The sequence below is a fragment of the Prionailurus bengalensis genome, chromosome B1 (genome assembly GCF_016509475.1).
Source record: "Prionailurus bengalensis isolate Pbe53 chromosome B1, Fcat_Pben_1.1_paternal_pri, whole genome shotgun sequence".
In the NCBI taxonomy this organism is placed as follows: Eukaryota; Metazoa; Chordata; class Mammalia; order Carnivora; family Felidae; genus Prionailurus; species Prionailurus bengalensis.
In genome coordinates this window covers 84,363,182-84,383,723 of record NC_057344.1, presented here as the reverse complement: position 1 = coordinate 84,383,723, position 20,542 = coordinate 84,363,182, and the positions used below count along the sequence as shown (strand labels likewise).

At 34.8% G+C, this 20,542-nt stretch overlaps 1 protein-coding gene across 1 annotated transcript in view; it reads right to left on the bottom strand.

Moving 5' to 3' along the window:
• Positions 1-20,542, bottom strand: part of INPP4B (inositol polyphosphate-4-phosphatase type II B) — a 399,964-nt gene that overhangs the window by 352,165 nt on the left and 27,257 nt on the right. Inside the window, 2 exon segments of the mRNA XM_043568210.1 lie at positions 11,735-11,779; positions 14,277-14,484. Coding sequence (XP_043424145.1) covers positions 11,735-11,779; positions 14,277-14,367 — 136 coding nt within the window. The 5' untranslated portion in view covers positions 14,368-14,484.

The following is a 20,542-nucleotide window of genomic DNA, read 5'->3' as shown; positions in this document are numbered from 1 at the left end:
GTCCTTGATAAAGTAAAAGTAATATGGCAATAAGTGCCAGAGCACTTGAAAAGCTTTGGGCTTTCTCATACTAGGTGTATGACCGTAGGCAAGTCACTTAATGCCTCTGAGAGTCAGTTTCTTCCGTTGTAAAATGGGCATAGCACCACCTTTGCCAACTTCAAAAGGTCAAAGCCCAAGTTAGAAGCATTTTGGAAAAGACTGTTTTGTACAGTGGAAACACGAGGGACTTCTCTTTAATACTGATTTCCACTCTACTAGGTCTCTTTTCTTCCCCATGGCACGGCTCCCAGGGGGCCTAGGATACTTTTGGATACCATCTGCTCAACAAGAAGGCTGCCTGATAAATTTCAGCCCCAAAGACAGCAGCATCAGGGGATCTTGCTCCCTCACAACCTCAGAGGCTTTCAACTTGATGCAAAGCAAAACCACCTAATGAACAAAGCCCTTAGGTAGTCCCGATTCCCCAATTACCCATAAGTAGCAACAGATGCTGCAAAGGTAGACCTGTTCCAGTGACCAGCCACTGTCAGTAATTAGACAATGGAGGGAAGTAAGCAATTAGGTAAATCACACAGAAAGAGTAATAAACTAGACGAGGTATGTTGCTCGTGGAAAAAAGACACAAATAAAGAAGGTAGAAAGTAAATTAAAAAAAAAAAACACCTCTAATTTAACAAATAATTTGCAAAACCTATGTGGAACAATCTGATTTGGCCTATGAAGTTCACCTGGTTAAAGACCTCCTTTAACTGAAGCTCCCATGGAATATTGTTCAGAAAGAAATGTGACAAGAATAGATCTACTTTATCACAACACAATCGAGTTAAATGATACGGTTGCAGCAGATAGGAAGTGGGAAGAGAAGTTTGATTTCTCATTTATTAGTGATGTTACACATTTCAACTTCCTCAAGAGCACCAAACTAGAATCTACACCAGTGTCAGTAAGAACAGGCTACCTTCTAACTGCAGCACACATTAAATCTTGAGACTCTAGAAAGCACTACTCACACAACAGCCTGTTAAGAAGCTCTGATTGGTTCATTTTCTCTCTTCTTTCAGTGAAATCTCTAATTATTTCAGCAGTGCAAAAACATAATGCAGATCTTAGATTACCTTTCATTGTTTTCTCTTTCCCACCCCTGCACTTTTAATAATCAACGACAAAGAACATGGCCTTTGGAGTTACAATCTATACTCCTCCACTTCCTAGCCTTATGCCCTTGGGCAAGTGACTGAATCCATCTCTGAAACATGAATAGTGGGAAGCACCTAATAGGTCAGCTGTAGAAGCAAAGATAAAAAAAATGAAAAGTGTGCAGGGGCGCCTGGGTGGCTCAGTCGGTTAAGTATCCTACTTCAGCTCAGGTCATGATCTTGTGGTTCGAGAGTTCAAGCCCTGCATCGGGCTTTGTGCCAACAGCTCTGAGCCTGGAGCCTGCTTAAGATTCTGTGTCTCCTTGTCTCTCTGCTCCTCCCCTGCTCGTGCTTGTGTCTGTCTCTCTCAAAAATAAATAAACATCAAAAAAATTTTTTTTTAAAGTGTACAGCCTAATACCTGGCACCTAGAAGGAGTTCCATAAGCGATAGCAATTATTACGCACAAAAAGACAGTGTTAAGACCTGCTGCTCAAGGAAGAACTTGTTGACTATAAGAAAGTGACTCACCCAAGGATATTTTCAAAATAATACAGCTTAACCACTCAGTAAATGTATGTCAGATACTAGTTTAAGTGCTTTATGTACATTAATTTATTTAATCCTAACAAGCAATTTATAAGGTAGATACTGATGTCCTTCCATTTTACAGATAAGAAAACAGAGATTCAGAAACACCATGTAATTTTTCTAAGGTCAAGTGGCTAGACGGTAACAAAGATAGGACTCAAATGATTGCAATTGGCTTCTCACTCCCATCTCTTAACTGGTGAGATACTGCCTCCCCACTCAAACTGTAGACTGAAATCTGAGACTGAAATGCAAATCCACTTCTATTAGTTGTCTGTTATTTTTGTTTCTTTGTTTCTGAAAAGGTCTCCTCAAGAGTATTGCTAGTTACCTGATGCTGTCAAAATTGCAATAGCTTGAAGGAAGATGCTCAGGTATGCAAACTCTGCATAGGTAGGCAGTTGTCAGGAGCACAACATGGCTACAGAGTCCACTGTATCCAGCTCAGCATGGTTAAGGCTTCTTTGAGTTTCATCTAACATAGCCCTAAAGCCAGTAAAGCTCAATTGTTGCTGATACCCAAATGCAATTTGCTAGCATTAGACAATGTTTAAAACCTTGTGTTCATCTGGAATTTTAAAATAAGCTCCAAATACATGTGCAATGATTGTAAAATACTGCAAGAGAATTTCTAGAGCCTTAATTTATTTTTGATGTGGGATTATAAGTAATAAAGAGGGATATGTAAATGAGCATTAAGCACATCACCTTGGAAAATGAGCTCTAGGATTTTGTTTCATGAAATTTGCTACTCCTTTTGCTTGAATTGTCTCTTGTGTTCCTTCTAAACCAACTGAAATCCCTCTCATCTTTTCAGGTCTGGTCCAAATGCCACTTCCTTTGAGATGTTTTTTCTGATGCCATAATTATATTTAATTACTGTTTGCTTAGTATTTCCATAGTTGTTGGTGTGTGCCTTTATTTTGCCCTTATCATAGTCTGCCTGGCATTATAGTTGTTTGTCTTCACCACCTCCTAGAAATTTTTGGGAAGCAGGAATCAATAAAAAGGGGATATACCCTGATGATTAAAAGCAGGGGCTTCAGAATAAGACAAAACTCAATTTGGATCCTGACACTGTCACTCAATTTCCATAAGATCTTTGGGAAGTTGACCATTGGGAATTTTTGATGTTTTATCTCTTAAGTGAACATAATGGGAGAGCATGCTCTGCACTCAGACTCCTGGGTTCAAATCTTGGGCCCATACTTGACCTGTTCATGTCTAAGTTTCTTTTCCTGTAAAACAATATGACTAACTAATAAGGGAGCAATTATTCCACAATTAAGTTGTGAAAATGGGGGTGCCTGGGTGGCTCAGTCAGTTGAGTATCCAACTCATGATATTGGCTCAAGTCATAATCTTATGGTTCGTGAGATCGAACCACACATCCATCGGCTCTGAGCTGACAGCTCAGAGCCTGCTTGGGATTCTCTCTCTCCCTCTTTCTCTGCACCTACACTGCTTACTCTCACTCTGTCTCTCAAAATAAACAAATAAACATTTTAAATAAATAAATGAATTGTGAAACAGAAAGTAATTAATTTATGTAAATGACTTATGACGAAGAATGGTAAACAGATAAGCACTCAATAAATGTTTGTTTTTAGTGTTACCTTGTAGAGTTGTGGTGAGGAAAACATGGCATTCTGTTTGTAAAGAGGTAAGTACCATTTCATAGTATCTTAAATATCATGAATTCTCAAAGAATGGTATCTACCACTGTGCTATGACTGTGATCCCAGCACTTTGCACAATGCCTTGTCTTTAGAAGGTACCCCCCCCAAATTATTGTTGAGTGGAAAGCAATGTTTTTTAAGGGAAATATCACATTGTAAGAATCAAGATAGTGGTGATCTGTGTTTAATGAAGCAACAAAAAAGGATGAGCAGAGGCCTTATCTAATTCTTAGCAGGTGCTTCTTTTTTTGCTTCAAGATGATCTTACAGCTTATAGGAAGTAATATTTTTATCAATAGATTAAATACAAAAAATATACCTCTGTGCTTGGTATTCCCTTTAGCTGGAACAGCATACCACGTAGAGGGTAAAAAGATACTAAAGAAGATAGACTAAAACCTTCCATTTTTTCCACTGGAGCTTTAAAGAAAAAAAGTCAGAGCTTTATAATCATTTATAGAACAAAGACCAGCAGGAATGTAGAAGTGTAAACACAGAAAGGAGCTAGCAAGTTTAGCCTCCTAAGGTTTTTTTTTTCTTTTAGAGAAACATACGAAACAATTCCTGATTTACAGCAATTCATAAAGTATGAATGGACCTGACGTGCAGGTTAATGAAGGCCCTAGCAAGCTATAAAAGCTGTGTCTATAAAGAAATGAGACTGTTTTTTATGCAGCTTGTCAGTCTGAGCACATTTTAATACACATTTCAAATTCTGAACACAGAAAACTGATCACATAATTTACACGACTTTGTGTTTTTTGCTTGCTGTTTGTTTTTTTTGTTTTGTTTTTTTGTTTTTGCTAACCAGGCTATTAGAAATATAGTGGCTCTGAGTGTTGTATATAAGTGACAAATCACTGAATTCTACTACTGAAATCAATCATGCACTGTATGTTAACTAAATAAAATTTAAATACAATTAAAAAAAGATAAAATACAACCATAAAAAAAGATATATAGTTACTTTATATATAAAATCCAAACTCTGTACACATAACCTAATATATGATCCAATAGAAGAACAAAGTATTTAGATTCATCACCTTCCTGGACAAAGCCTTAGCAACAAAATAGGATAACCTCTTTTTGAAAGCCACTCTGATATTTGAAGTAACCTACCTAAGGACGTCTTGTCACTTTGCCATAATATAATGTTGTCATAAAATTGAATTTTAATTACTGAATTCTAGAATGGTACACCTCACTTACCTAGTATAGTGGGTTGCATATCCACAAGACTGTTTTTAATATATTTTACTAAATTATTTTAATTTATTTTAAATTTGTATTTTTTAATAAAAAATTTTATTTTCCTGTTACCATAGAAAAAATAGTCTCTACAAGTGGTAAACTTCAATTTCTCTATTTAGTCACATTATGTATGGCAGAACTGGCATGGCTTCCAGAGTGAATGTGAAGTTAAAACACTTGGAATCATTGAGTTTTCTATACATACAACTATTCCAAAGGACCAAGAAATAGAGGAATGGAGAACCCAATTTGAGAACACATTTTCCACTTTCTCTTCCAGGAAGACAAGATGGCTGGCCTTTCTATATGTAGCTGGGTATCTAATGATAAATGAGTATTTATTATGTGCTTTGGTATGTGTGTGTTTTCTGGAGTTGAAGTCTTTACCTTATTCCAAGCACCAAGTGTATGCTTATGATGCTCTCCTGGTCTAGAATGTGATTCCTCCTTTCCTCTTCCTATTTTTAATCCTACAGTCTTCCTTCAAAAATTGACTTTATTTAGTTTTCCTTGCAAAGTCTTTTTTGACTACTCCTCTCTGCACTCATTTGATTCTTTACACAATCTTTCATATTCTTAGAGATCCTAAAAAATCACTGAGCTTTAATTTTTTTGATGTTTATCTTATTTTTTAGAGAGAGAGAGAGAAAGAGAAAGAGTGTGAGTGGGGAAGAGGTAGAGAGGAATAGAGAGACACAGATATGAAGCAGGCTCCAGGCTCTGAACTGTCAGTGCAGAGCCTGACGTGGAGCTTGAACTCATGGACCACAAGATCACGACCTGAGCAGAAGTCGGATGCTTAACCAACTGAGCCACCCAGGTGCCCCCCAAATTGCTAAGGTTTTAAAGGTCTTTTAATGATTTCAGGAGTCTTAGTTTGACCTCTCTAATTATACTATGAGCTAATTGAAAGCAAAGAACAGATTTCTACCACTTCAGATATGCCCCTTTTCTTGTTTAGCTTATTCAGGTTATTCATTTTAAAAAATGACACCACCTGATTGTGACATTTATATGAGCACATTGCAGAGATTTGGAAAGCTGTAAGAAAGCATAACAAAGAAAGTAAAATCCTACTAATATGTCATAACCATGATTAAAGATACTCATACTTATTCTTCCAATCTTATTCTTTCACACATACAAAGAGAGTTAAATAAGTAAGGGTCATGTTGTATATGTAGTTTGTTATTCTGTTTTGGCAACATTTATATTCCCTTGTTTGATGAAATATCCTTTTAACAGATGATTTTTATGACTGTATAGTATTCCATCTTAAGACTATATGTTTTACTATAAAAATTAAACAACACATGCTGATCGACTCTGCATTGAGAATAAAACACAGTGGTCTGCACTTTCCTTCATCCATCCTGAATCTGAGGTATTAGGATAAAAGTCAAGAAATGAGATGATATAATGGACATAAAAAGAGTTAACTGTCTGAAAATGTATTATGATATATGACTACATTGCAGAGATAACAGATGTATTTCTACATTGCCTATTACTGATTTTTATTTATGCTAATTTTCATTATATTACCATAGAAGTTATAGCAGTTGCTATAAGACTTCTCAATTTTAGAGAAAACTAAAAAATAAAGTAAGGCTATGTTAAATAATTTGATCCTTGGATTCATCTTATTTTGTACACTAATAAAACCTACATGGGACGAGTTGATACATTTTCTTTCAAGAGGGAAAAGTCTCTGGAAAAAAATTATCCCATAATTTTATATATAGATTCTTAAAAGATAAAACAGCTTCACAAAAGGCAAAGGATTAACAATCTGTTAACTTTGAATCCTATCTCTTCCTGTCTCTTGCTCACTAGAGGCTCAACCCAATCATGAGGGCTGATTCTATTACCCAGGGGTTATGGAGTAAGAGACACTAGAAGAGGCTATGGGACCAGGATGAGTATTTCTTCTGTCTCACAATTGTCATACTCTGACCCTAGCATTCTGGTCATCTAACAGGTGGTCGTCAGTATTCTGCCATTGCTGCTGAGGCTTTGTTTACTTCAAGACAGATCAGCTCATAACTTGGTTTCTTCCTGATCAAACCAGCAACCCAATTCACTACCCTTGAAACCCAGTATTCTCATTCTTATGACCCTTTACCTGCTGCATAAATATTTACTATAGCCAGGGTCTCCTGCTCAGAAAGTTACCTGGATCTTCTATTCAGTATAGACACTTTCCAAACAAGTACCCACATCCCAAATCCCTTTGGATACACAGAATCCTTCTTTGACTTTTATATCTAAAATAGTCCCTCCATTCCGCAAGTCAATTACCTCTCCCCCAGACATAATCTATATAGTTGTTCTATTTCCTGTATACATAGAACTTAACACTACCTGAAATTATTTACTTACAAGTTTGCTATGCTCCCAATACAAAATGGATGAAAGAATGATTTGTATTGTTATAACTTTCACTCCAGCATCCGTGTCTTTACATTCCTATCATAATTGACACTGAGGTTGTTGCCATGCCTAAAATGTGTCTTTCGATGTGCCCTATATCTGGTCATTGGCCTCCATTAGGTATCAGGCACCAAGGTATAAGTTATTTTAAGAATATAACTTCACAGTGTCAAATAAAGAAGGAGTACATGCATACACACACACGTGTCATCTCATGCCATTAATATATATTAATGTATATCAAAATATGTAGTATAAGTTAGTGCCTATTGTTTTGGATTTATGATATGTAGTATCCACATAAAAATATGAAAACATACTCATAAGTATTCTATTGACTTTGGATCTAGTAAATGAAAATATATAAACATTACGAGCATAATTAAGAGCATAAACTTAATAAATAGTTAATAGAAAGTTCCTTTATGTCTCAGGCAAGATTAGTCTTCTCTCTATATTTTCCACAATGGTTTCAAAAGAAATGCACCCAGATTTTAAGAAATGATCTCTCTCATGGGGCACCTGGGTGGCTCAGTCGGTTAAGCGGCTGACTTCGGCTCAGGTCATGATCTCGCGGTCTGTGAGTTCGGACCCCGCGTCGGGCTCTGTGCTGACAGCTCAGAGCCTGGAGCCTGTTTCAGATTCTGTGTCTCCCTCTCTCTGACCCTCCCCCGTTCATGCTTTGTCTCTGTCTCAAAAATAAATAAACGTTAAAAAAAATTAAAAAGAAAGAAATGATCTCTCTTCTTAAATGCTAACCTAAGCACAAAAATAAAAATAAAAATTTGTTTAAAAATTTAAAAAATTATTAAACTTTAAGAAAATCTTTATTCTCTTCAGTTTTTCATTATTTCTCTTTGTGGAAATAAAAAGGAATCAACACACTTAAAAGAAACAATGATAAAAACACAGATGCAGACTTTCAGTTGTAAGGGATGAGTTATATAATTTAGATTCAATAAACCACTAGAAGTATAGTTGGTAATGGTCTTGAGATACTCATTTTTCAGTAAATGCTGATCTTGTGCTATGAAGACATTTTTAACCAATTAGTTTGCTCAATTGACTAAGAATCTCCTATCTCATTTACTTGAATAAAAATGTAGAGAACTTCAGCAAGATATAATGATTTCATAATGGCGTACAGACAAGGCAGAAACAATCCTTAATGGAAAATAACTTATACAAAGCATTATGACACCTAGCAAAATTAGTATAGCTATTTCCCCAATTTAAAGGCAAGGCTATTGGAATTTTCAATTTATTTGAATACTTTAGTAAAGAATCAGGAATAAAATATCAAAAATTTCATTGAAAAATTAGGTGGAAAAAAAGCCTCCTGCTTTATTTCTTTTTTTTTAAAGAATGTTTTTTGTATTAAAATGCGTTGCTTTTTTATTAAATAAATATGCATTCTTAAATAATGATAAAAATATTTAGGAAATGATTATTCTTTCATTATTAATTATGAAGTTAACTAGTTAGCAGGTGAAGTGTTAAAGAATTTGTGGGATTTAAAAAAACTAAAAAAATTTTAAAAAGCCAAAATATATAGTAAAGCCTATACGGATTTAATTATAATGTCTTTGAAAGAGTAGTTTTTAAAAGTGTTTTTTTCTTTTTTCTTTTCTTTTTTTAATAGTACAATTGAGGGCTTTAGTGTGCTCAAAAGCATAACAAATAGTTTGGGGAATATATCTTCCAGGATCAACAACACAATTTCCTGAAGACTCTCAATAACCTTATTTACTTGTAAGGCATTTTTTTTTGCCACATGATAAAATCAAATGATCTGCTGTTAAGAATTCTAGTGTGTCTTTTAAGTAAATATGAAAAAATAAAATTGAAGTTTTTTTTTAGTGGGAGGAATATTATTATGAATAAATTCTCACAGCTGCTCATCTCTTAGATCTATGATCCAAAGACAGAAAAATAGGTGACAACAGCATTGCTACTGAATTTGGGCTTTCAAAACAAAAAAAATATACCGAGGTCTTTGAACAAGACAGATAACTTTATTTGAAATAGAAGAGACATATTTGGCCCAGGCACCCTGTCTCTTGAAACTTGGTCTCCATGTTTGACTAACAGCCTCTCCTACAATTGTCTCTGCCTCCTTCAGATTTCACAAGATGAAAATAAGAAGGATTTATCTGTATCTTTAAATACACTAAATTAGGGGTGCCTGGGCAGCTCAGTCGGTGAAGCTTCCAACTTCAGCTCCAACTTGCTGTTTGTGGGTTCAAACCTCATATTGGGCTCTGAGCTGAAACTGCAGAGCCTGCTTGGAATTGTTTCTCTCACCTTTTCTCTCTCTGCCCCTCCCCCACTTCTGTGCACACACTCTCTCCCCAAAAAATAAATAAACAAATGAAAGTAATGGCCTCAACATTACTTCTAAAAATAATAATAAAGAAATAAATACACTAAGTTATTTTCTAACACATCTTAACTCTTTGAAATCCTACTAAAAAAAGTTAAATAAAATGAATTTCTTGTCTCAAAAATGAAAGATGAATAGATAAAGGCTCAAGTAGTAAGAGTTACAGTGAGTCAAGAGCTACCTAGGCTTATTTTGCTACTCAGCTCCTTTTCCGACACAAGTTCTTTCTATATCTGACACTATCTGAGAACTCTCTAGAAAAAAGAAAAAAAAAAAGTACAACTTTTTGGGTGTTACCACAGAAGTTTCTTGAGTTTTCACATTTCTGTTTCTCAATACTTGGGAAAATAAAAAACTAGAATCCTTAACTTACAGCACCTTTTAGCTACATTTTTAACAAAAATGAAATGTTTAAGAAATGAATCATACCAAAATCCAGAACACTGACAATACTAAATGCTTGTGAGGATGAGGAGTAACAGAAACACTTAGGCATTGTTGGCAGGAATGCACAATAATATAGCCACTTTGCAAGACAGTTTGGCAATTTCTTATAAAACTAAACATACTCTTGCCAAATAACAATATGTTCCCTCATATTTACCCAAAGGCATTGAAAACTTACGTCCTCATAAAAACTTGCATACAGCTTTATCCATAATTAAAACTTGGAAGTGACCAAGAAATCCCTTAGTAAGTGAGTGGACATATGAACTGTGGTATATCCAAACACTGGAATAATATTTAGTGCTAAAAAATGAGCTATCAAGCCCGGAAAAGGCCTAGAGGGAACTTAAATAAATATTACTAAGTGAAAGAAGCTAGTATGAAAGGGTTACATACTGCATGATTCCAACTATATGACATTCTGGAAAAGATACAACTAGGGAGACAGTAAAAAAATATCAGTAGTTGCCGCAGGTTAGGTGAGAGAGGGATGAATAGACTGAGCACACAGGATTTTTAGGGTAATGAAGATATTCTGTTTGATACTTTAATGATCGATATATGTCATTATATATTATTCAAACGCATAGAATATAACAAAACCAAGAATGAGCCCAAATGTAAACTATGGACTTAGAGTGGTAATGATTTATCAGTGTAAGTTCAACAATTGTAATAAATGTAAAATCTCTGTACTTTCTGTTCAGTTTTGCTGTGAACCTAAAAATGCTCTAAAAATAAGCTCTTAAAGAGAAAAACAAACAAAATTAAATATATATATTTTATATATATTATAAATATATATTTATATATATTATATATAGTTTATTATATATATTATATATATATATAATATATATAGTTTATTATATATATTATATAGTTTATATATATAAAATATATATATATATATAAATATAATATAAATATAAAATATATATATATAAACTATATAAATATAGTTTATTATATATATTATATATATATAGTATATTATATATATACATTATTATTATATATTTATTTATATATTATATATTTATTTATTATATATATTTAATATATATTAATATATATATATACACACACACACACACATAATGTTATCTCAGTAAGTTATACTTCAAAATGTAATGTTTTGAGCAAAGGATATAAATTTGAAACCTATTTCATTAATGAAAATATATAATCCTGGAATAATTGAGACTTCAAACCACTAAAAACTACTATAGATAATAAATGTATATATTTCAATTTGTCCATAAATTTATAAAACATGTATATTAATAAAGGTTTACCTATCTTGTCTCTGTATATGAAATTGAACACATGTATGTGTGATTCTATAAAACCTCATTACAAATACAATGTAAAGATATCAGTGAGCTTACAAAATATTTCAGAACCATAAGCTCAGATTCTTTACTTATAAATTGGGGAAAGTAACACCATATAGAATGAACTCCCCCGCCCAGCTTTGTTATTATTTTTTAAACTGAAGTACAACAAAAACAATTTGTATTAGTTTCATGTGTAGAATATAATAATTCGACAATTTCATAGCATTTCTCAGTGCCCATCATGATAATTGTACTTTTGATCTCCTTTACCTATTTCACCCATCCTGCCATCTGCCTCAAAGTAACACCTTAAAGAGTGAAATTTCTTTTATAGAACAATGTTTGTAAAAGTTTGTAAATTATATAATGATATAAGCAATGATATAATGATATAAGCAACCTAAGGCTGTATACTATATATGCAATTACTATTATATTTATCAGTATAAGTAAGATAGAATTCCTTACCAAGGATGAATTCCAACTGTGGTTCATTTGGAGTCTTCTGAATACCTATCAATAATGGGTAAGAATTCAGATTAAAGATATTTAACTCATTATCAAAGATATATAAATACATATTACAGTGCTTCACCCTACCCAGGATGTATAAATATATTATTTGGCAGAACAAATTAACTCAGTTAATTGTCCAGACTGATAAGCCATCAGTTCTCAGGACAGGACATAATATTTGTAGCAGAACTAAATGTGACTAAAGACTTGACTGATCTCCTTAGCTCTAAGGCTCTAAAGAGAGCCTTAATAAACAAATTACAAAACAAACATACAAATACAAAACAAAATACAAAAATGTTGTTTTTGTAAGCTTTGCAATTTAAAATGTATTTTTTCATTGTTAGTTTCTTTTAGATGAATGTAGACAGAGGCAAAACTTTCAAAAAAGATGACCTCACCCAAGTACTCTCCTATATAGATTTTTCTTTCAAACCATTCCAGCCTGCTGTAAAGAGTAAGTTATTAATTAAAGAGATATCTCTTGTAAGGTTATGAAGGACATTACGGTGGTGGTTATTCTGTCAACTTACAGATAGCTCAAATCAATGTCCTGATAAATGTGTCTATTCCTTTTTATCATGATTTTTAAGAAATCTAACAACATGGCTTAGAATGAAGTGGAGGGAATGTCTGAGAACAAAAGTAAGGAAATGGGAACATGTAAGGGTTAGAAGGCAGCGAGATCCGACTGTAAGTTGATAATGTGGTATAATGTGATAACATGGATACCCGACGACCACGCACAGCTTGGGGTCTTTTTAAACAAGACTGGATGAGGACTTGGATACCACTTATTACAACTCATGGGTGGCCAAAGAAGCGAAACTAAAATTAATGAAAAAGTAAACTATTTGGTAATAAATGTAAGAATCATTTTCTTATTTATTTCTAAATCTAAATAAATGTAAAATCATGTTCTTATTTATTTCTACTGGTGCATTTACCAAATACAATTTAAATTTACTAATATTGGATCACTAATATATTGTTAGAACCATTTCTTTGTATAAAATCTATTTGTTTTTTATTTACAGGGTTAACTTTTTTCTTTTTTTTTTTTTTTTTTGCTTAGTAGCCATTTATTTTTTCTCCTGTTGACATTTCACAATACTATGATTAAAAATATCAGACTTTCCAGAGAGATGAGACTTGTAATCATTGGGTAGATCTCTGTTCATTTCAAATAATGTAGATTTTTTAAAAGACTATTAGTAACTGCTGTAAGCTTTGACAAACAAATTTCTAGAAAACATATTCAACCAATACTGTTTTCTTTAGATTATTTTTTATGTTTTTAAATGTTTATTATTCATTTTTGAGAGAAAGCATGTATGCACACACGTGCACCAGTGGGGGAGGAACAGAGAAAGAGAGGGAAAGAGAGAACCCCAGGCTGGCTTCACTCTGTCAGCACAGAGCCCAATGTGGAGATTGAACATATGAAACTTGAGATCATGACCTCAGCCAAAAATCAAGAGTTGGACGCTTAACTGACTGAGACACCCAAGCTACCCTTTAAAGTTTATTTTTATAGTGTAAATTAAATACTCTCATTTAATTTGACATATATTTGAAAGCGATAAATAAATGGCCAACAGGACTCTTGAAAAGACACAATTCATGCAAAACAATAAAACCTAAACTCTACAATTTGAAGCATAATAGAAAACATACAATTCTTCCAATGATTTTAATGACTTGAGTAGCACAAATAACAACTGTAATGTCTAAATGCAAATCTTGGCCACATCTCCATGTTTGCTCTATTTATCCGACTTAGTGTTCTTGAGTATAGCAGTGACAATCTACCTGTCTAGGGTAACCATTATGTCCTAATGCTTTCAACTTGAATGACTTTGATTTAAAATTTTTTTTTTCAACGTTTATTTATTTTTGGGACAGAGGGAGGCAGAGAATGAACGGGGGAGGGGCAGAGAGAGAGAGGGAGACACAGAATCGGAAACAGGCTCCAGGCTCTGAGCCATCAGCCCAGAGCCTGACGCGGGGCTCGAACTCCCGGACCGCGAGATCGTGACCTGGCTGAAGTCGGACGCTTAACCGACTGCGCCACCCAGGCGCCCCTAAATAACTTTGATTTTAAAGAGAACATTTCTATATTCTAAAAAATAATTCCACATGAGATTACATAAATGCTAAAGAGGAGGTGTACTTAAAAAGTATTTATTAGTGTCTTAAAAAAAGTATTTATTAGTGTCTTAATATACATTCAAGAACTTTGACTCTACTATTTGATATTTCATAGACTATATTTCATAGTCCATTTCATAGACTATCATCTGTCTCACCCAAGATAAAGGATCAGAATCACATCACAGAGTCACTAGGACAAAATAAATGGTGCAAACAAAAAAATAGTTAATTTCATGCCATTTGTTAGAACCCAGGTTTCTGTGAATACATATGAATGTATGCTTAGTTGACTCAATTAACATTTTCAGAGAATTACAGAGAGGGGAACACATATACCTACTTGTGAACTGGAAGTCCCCAGTATCATTTGCCTGGGGTGTGGGAAGAAAGTGCTGGCCTTCTTCTGATGCTCCTTCCTCTTTGATTTCCATGGTCAACCTTCACAGTTGTTTAGTCTTCTAAATTTTCACGTCCAAATGTCACTGCCAGTGATTCCTGGTTTAATATAGATGTATCTTCACACTGAAGGCCCGATATCTTCTGAAATTCTGCATTTAGGAAACAGCAATAGCAAAAATCTTAGTTACTTCAGAGTTTAGTATAAAGCTAAGAATTGAAGGTAGGTAGAAACTACAACTTCCTGCCTATCTCACCTTTATTTTCAAGATCTATCCACCTAATTTATGCCTCATGAACTCTAAGTTAAGTGGGTATTCTCTATGCAATTATTTTATGTTCATAAGAGGGATTTCTAAATCCTGAAATGTGTATTCTTCTCTTCTAGGTCATTCTGTAAAACAGTAGATAGCAATAGGGGCTGCTGCTAACCTAATATGCATCTAATTTAGCAGCAAGAGCAGATAGCATCTTGTCAAGGCATTAGCATGTTTTGCCAAGGTGAATATTACTATCATTCCTTCCATTAGATCTACCCTTTACGCTCATCTCTCCATCCACCCTTGTTAGAACATTATTCATGAGCACGTAAAGACAATTTGGCATGGCACTCTTCTTCCAATATGAGCCAAGAGCCAACAAGTAGTACAAGGGAGTTTCTAACCTCATCATTACCCATGGAGTCTTCTTCTCTGCCTGATAAAGTTTTAATTGGTTAATGATCAGGATCTATGGTGAAAGGAATGAATAATAACTCTACAAAGCTAAAGCTCAAGGGGAAATGAAAGTAACAACAAAATCATGAAAATCAGCATGGGGGAAAGAAAGCTTTTCCAAGAATTTAATACCCTATTATGCAAATAGCCGCAAATAGTTTCAAATTCATTCTGATATTTAGCCTGATATACATGACCAAGAATGAATTAGGGAAAAAAAAATCAATGTTGTTTTAAATCAAGTTACCACCTGAATTAAAATGTATAAAAAATCTTTAAATGTCTGTCCAATGTTGTTTAAAGCAATAGTGGCAATCAAGTTTGGTTTAGAATAATGATTTCGTCTCCAACTTCACAAATCCACAGCCTTAGTCTTTGTTGTTTTAACAAAGCAGTTTCATTTGTAATTCAGCTCTGGTTTTTAAAGATCATCTGGTAAAAATTAAATTCTGAAAGCATCTTGAATCTTTAAAAAATATTCTAATAAAGTTGTATATAAGTACGCATTGGTTCTTCAGGATACAACCAGGAATGAAGGCCAGGAGTAAAGGGCAATTGCACTATCAATTAGACCAAATTCTTCAAGGTAAAAATTGTATTTTAAATTAAGATAATGCTTTCTATTTTTTTAACTATTTAAATTTAGATGTGTCTTCTGATAAGGACAGACATATTCATTGGACCACATTCTATCATGAACCTATGACAATTTCATTAGCATGAGTGGGGTCATATCTGTGGAAGACTACCATGCATGTGGGACTTGGGTACAAGAACTTTGTTAACTTAACTGTACTTCTTCACCAAAAACTCAACCTCTAATCTTGATCAACTGTCGTAAAAATTAAAGAGGAGGCCTAAATAAGCAATATGGATAAATCTTAACAAACTAACAACTCAGCACACTAACAGTGAATAATTAATAAAATAAATGTCAACTCTGAGTGTGGGTGAATGTGTACCTTTGGGTGAGTGGAGAAGACTGAAGAGGCCTATAAACATTACTAATATGGTCCCATTTTAGGCATATCACCCATTCAAAACTTAAAAATAAATTCAATTTCAAGAGAATAAAGTCAAATACATAAGACAAAGATCATATAACAACCTCTTATGACTCTATTCATTTTTATTCTATCTTGTTTCACTTGAGGAGAAATTTCAGATTTGATACCTATTAACAAGGCATATGCCTCAGAAGGAATCAGTTATGTTAATAGAAAAGCTCTAGAAAACCATTACATTTTCTAGCTGGTAAATACAGCATTTACCTATGGTTATGGTTAAATATAGTAGTTCCTTTTCTGTGTCTATTGGAAATTTTTTGGTTTGGAGATCATGCACAAGAATAGATTTAAATTTTTACATACCACAAATATATTTTAAAAAGTCAGCTAGAGATACTAAACCTAATTCTCAGAGCAGAAAGAAGCGACATTAAATGTACCTATTGTAAGAGAGTGACATAACTATATTTGATTTTTAGAAAGTTTACTGGGTGTCAAAGTAGAGAACATACTAGAAGTTGACAACTTAATAAGGAAACTAACTTGTTTGGAGGTTATTTTAATATTCAAGGAAAATAAAATAATAAAGAGGATCTAAGTCAAAACAGAAGCAGATGACTAGAGAAGAGAATCTGGATTCCAAAACAAGTTATTAAATGGGATAAAGGGCCATTTATTAAATGCAGTTACCTAGACTTAATGATGGAATTAGCTGCAATTTAGAATTGAGATAATGAAAGTCAGGAATTTCAGGTGAAAGTCAATAAATATGGACCACTAAACTATCTGGAATATAAAGAAAGAGGGATTTTAGTCAAGGATGATGAGTTTAGTTTTAACCATGTTGTTTTTGAAATGTCTTCAAATATTCAGAAACAGTTAAACACATGGGTCTAGATTTCAGGAGAGATACTAAGGCTGGAAAAGTATTTTTTTGTAAATCATTGGCTAATGGTTGAAGTCAAAGTCAAATGAAGTCATTGAAACCAAGTACATGTAGCGAAAAAAAAGGATGACTAAAGACTGAACTGTAAGGCACAAAACCATTCAGGGGAGCAAGAAGAGAATTTAGCTGGTAAAAGCACTGACAGTGATAGGAGGAGCAACAGAGAAGAACAACTGAGGGAACAATGTCATCACTCTACTTACTGGATGTTTCTCAAGTAAACAAGGTCATTAAGTTAAAAGATGACTTTACAAGGCTGAGTAGCTCCCACCCCTTTCCAACCAGAGAGCCTGTTTGAGATATTGAGGCTAGCCTGCAGTGGCGCCCTCTCCTTCTGCCAAGGCAAGGGAGCTAAGAGTGTCTTCTGATGACAACTCCTGGGAGCTTTGAAGACTTGTGGTACTCAGCTCAGAGGCAGACAGAGATCACCCCCAGAACAAAGCCAGTACCACATGTGGAGTGTTCCAGTGCTGCACAGAAACAAGAGGATTAATTCATAGACAAGGCTGAGGGTAGCTCCAGTTCTTCTCCACCAGAAAGCCTGTTTGGGAAACTGAAAGTCCCTCCCCCTACTGCCCAGGCAAGGGAGCTGAGATATACTGAGGAGAGTGTTTTCCAGCTCCATCTCACCTGATGGGCTGGCAACCCCAGGAAGCTGAGAGGTGGGCAGGCAAATCTAGTGGCCATGTTTAATCAGGAAACTTAGAGTGGGGGTTGTCTTGAGTTAATACAACAAACAAAAAGCTTTATGGCTTTAGAGCAGCTTCTCCCACTGCTCCAGGGCAGAGAATCTAATTTGTAACCTCCTCATCCCTGAATACAACTTTCATCCTGCCCAACCAAGGAACCTAACCAGAGCATATAGAAAGCTGCATAGCCTATTCAACAGCCCTACATTCGTGGCATTGGCATTTGAACAGAGAGCACAGCCTGTGGCTCCCCACATCTGGCAGAGCAAAACCAGTTACCTCACCCAACCAGGGAATTCGGTGCACACTCTGGTTTGATTAAAGTCACCAAATAACAAACTGTACAGGTCCTGAGTCCCATCCTACTGCTCTGCAAGGACAGGGAAATTAATTCATAGCTCTGTCTACTACCAAATACTGTACCCAGTCCTGATCATCTAGTAAGCCTCATCAGAGAATCTGGGCAAGCATAGAGCCCATCCTATAGCTTCACTAGGGTAGGGAACCAGGGCCATAAAACTATTTAACTGTTCTCAGCCAGTGGCACAACTTCCACTCCCTGCCATCCCTTTAGACCTGGAACAGCAGCCTTGCTCAAAAATAGACCATAGTGACAGACCCCACCTGCTCAAGGACATTATCAGATACACACCCAGAAACCCAAACTTAGCTGCCTATTGAAGAGCTGTCTTTAGCAAAGAAAACTTGTAAAGTCTAGAAAAGGAGGCCATTACTCAAACAGGTAGAATTAATAAGGACACAAGGATACACACACACACACACACACACACACACACACACACACACACCAGGCAAATATGACACCAAAGGAAATTAATAAAGTTCTAATAACTGACACTAAATATATGGAGATCTGTGAGCTGTCAAAGAATTCAGAATTATCTAAGGAAGTTTAGTGAATTACAAGAAAACAGACATATAACTAAATAAAATTAGGAAAACAATGCATGAACAAAACAAGAAGTTTGATAAGGAAATAGAAACCATCAAAAAGCAATAAAATAGGAATCTAGACTTGAAAAATATAATAACTGAACTGAATAACTCAGTAGAGAGTTTTAAAAGAAGACTTCAGGGGCGCCTGGGTGGCGCAGTCGGTTAAGCGTCCGACTTCAGCCAGGTCACGATCTTGCGGTCCGTGAGTTCAAGCCCCGCGTCAGGCTCTGGGCTGATGGCTCAGAGCCTGGAGCCTGTTTCCGATTCTGTGTCTCCCTCTCTCTCTGCCCCTCCGCCGTTCATGCTCTGTCTCTCTCTGTCCCAAAAATAAATAAAAACGTTGAAAAAAAATAAAAAAATAAAATAAAATAAATAAAAATAAAAGAAGACTTCATCATTGGTGGGGGTGGGGAATCACTCACCTGAACAATAAGACATTGAAAATTACCGAGTCAGAGGAGGAAAAAGAAAAAAAAAAGAATGAAAAAGGGTGAAGAAAGCTTGCAGAAATTATAATACAAAATGAAAAGAAACAATATTTGCATTATGAGAATACCAGAAAGAAAAGAGAAAGAAAAACAGACAGAAAGTATATTTAAAGTAGCAAGGGTTGAAAAAAAAATCCCTGAACCTGGAGAGATAAATGGACACATAGATCCATGAGGCCCAAAAGATCCTATAGAGCTGAATTTAAATAGGGCTACACTGAGATACTGACTATATAATTGAATAGTCAGAAGTGAAAAACAATGGAAGAATTTTAAGAGCAGCAAGAGAAAAGAGAGAAGTTACATACAAGGGAACCCCTAAAGACTATGAGCAGATTTCTCAACAGAAATCTTTCAGGCCAGGAGAGAATGTGATGATATATTCAACATTTTGAAAGGAAATAACTGTTAACCAAGAATTCTACCTGGTGAAGTTGTCCTTCAGAAACAAAGGAAGGAAAATACTTTTTTTATTTTCAATTAAATTTTCAATCTTAAATTGAAGATTAAGGAGAAAAAGATATTGTTGGGGCAAGAAAAAAATCTAGATGATATAATCTGCTATAATGGGAGGAAGTTGGGGGTGAAGAGAAAATGAGGTATGATCTGAAAAGCATTAACAGAAACTTGAGATCCTGCCCAATGGCCTTATTTTTATCCATTCAAGAAAAAAGTATATTTAAGAACAATGGAGTATAAAAGATTTATCAACCTGACTTCAAAAGCACAGTACATAAAGGAAATATTAATAAATTTGACTACACTAAAATAAAAAAAATATTCTGTAAGTACAAGATACCACAAAAACTGAGGTAACAAATTATACACTAGAAATATATTTGTAACAGAAATTTCAGCTCCAGTTTAGGATATACAAAAATGCAAAGTATTACTCCCACTATAAACTCAAGAAAATGCTGAATATTTCAAACCATAAACATTTCTTTAACTAATCTGAGAACAGAAGTCTTACAGGAACCAAGTAGCCTGAAACCTAAGAAAAGGCAAATGCCTTCATGGAAAAGAGCTTCCCTCCACGGAAGAAAGAGATGTCAGGCCTCATATAAGCTGCTAATAATAATTCAGCCAAAAATATTCAATGACTTACTGAAGGTCAAGGGGGACTAGTATGAAAGTACAGAGCTACTGAAAGCCATAAGCTCAAAAGTAGGCTGCATTCGCTAACAGACTTTTCTTCATCCTCGCAGAGGCTCATGAGGAAGATTGGGAAGAAAGTGGGAATCTGGAGAAAGTGTCCTTTGGTGATTCAACCCTAGGGGAGGGGAGTAGCCATCACTAAAGACACACCACTTGGATCCTCTTCCCTATAGAACAAAAACTGCAGACTCTATTGCCTTCAGGGCATAGATGGAGACTCATTGCAACTAGAAGATAGAAATAAGAGAG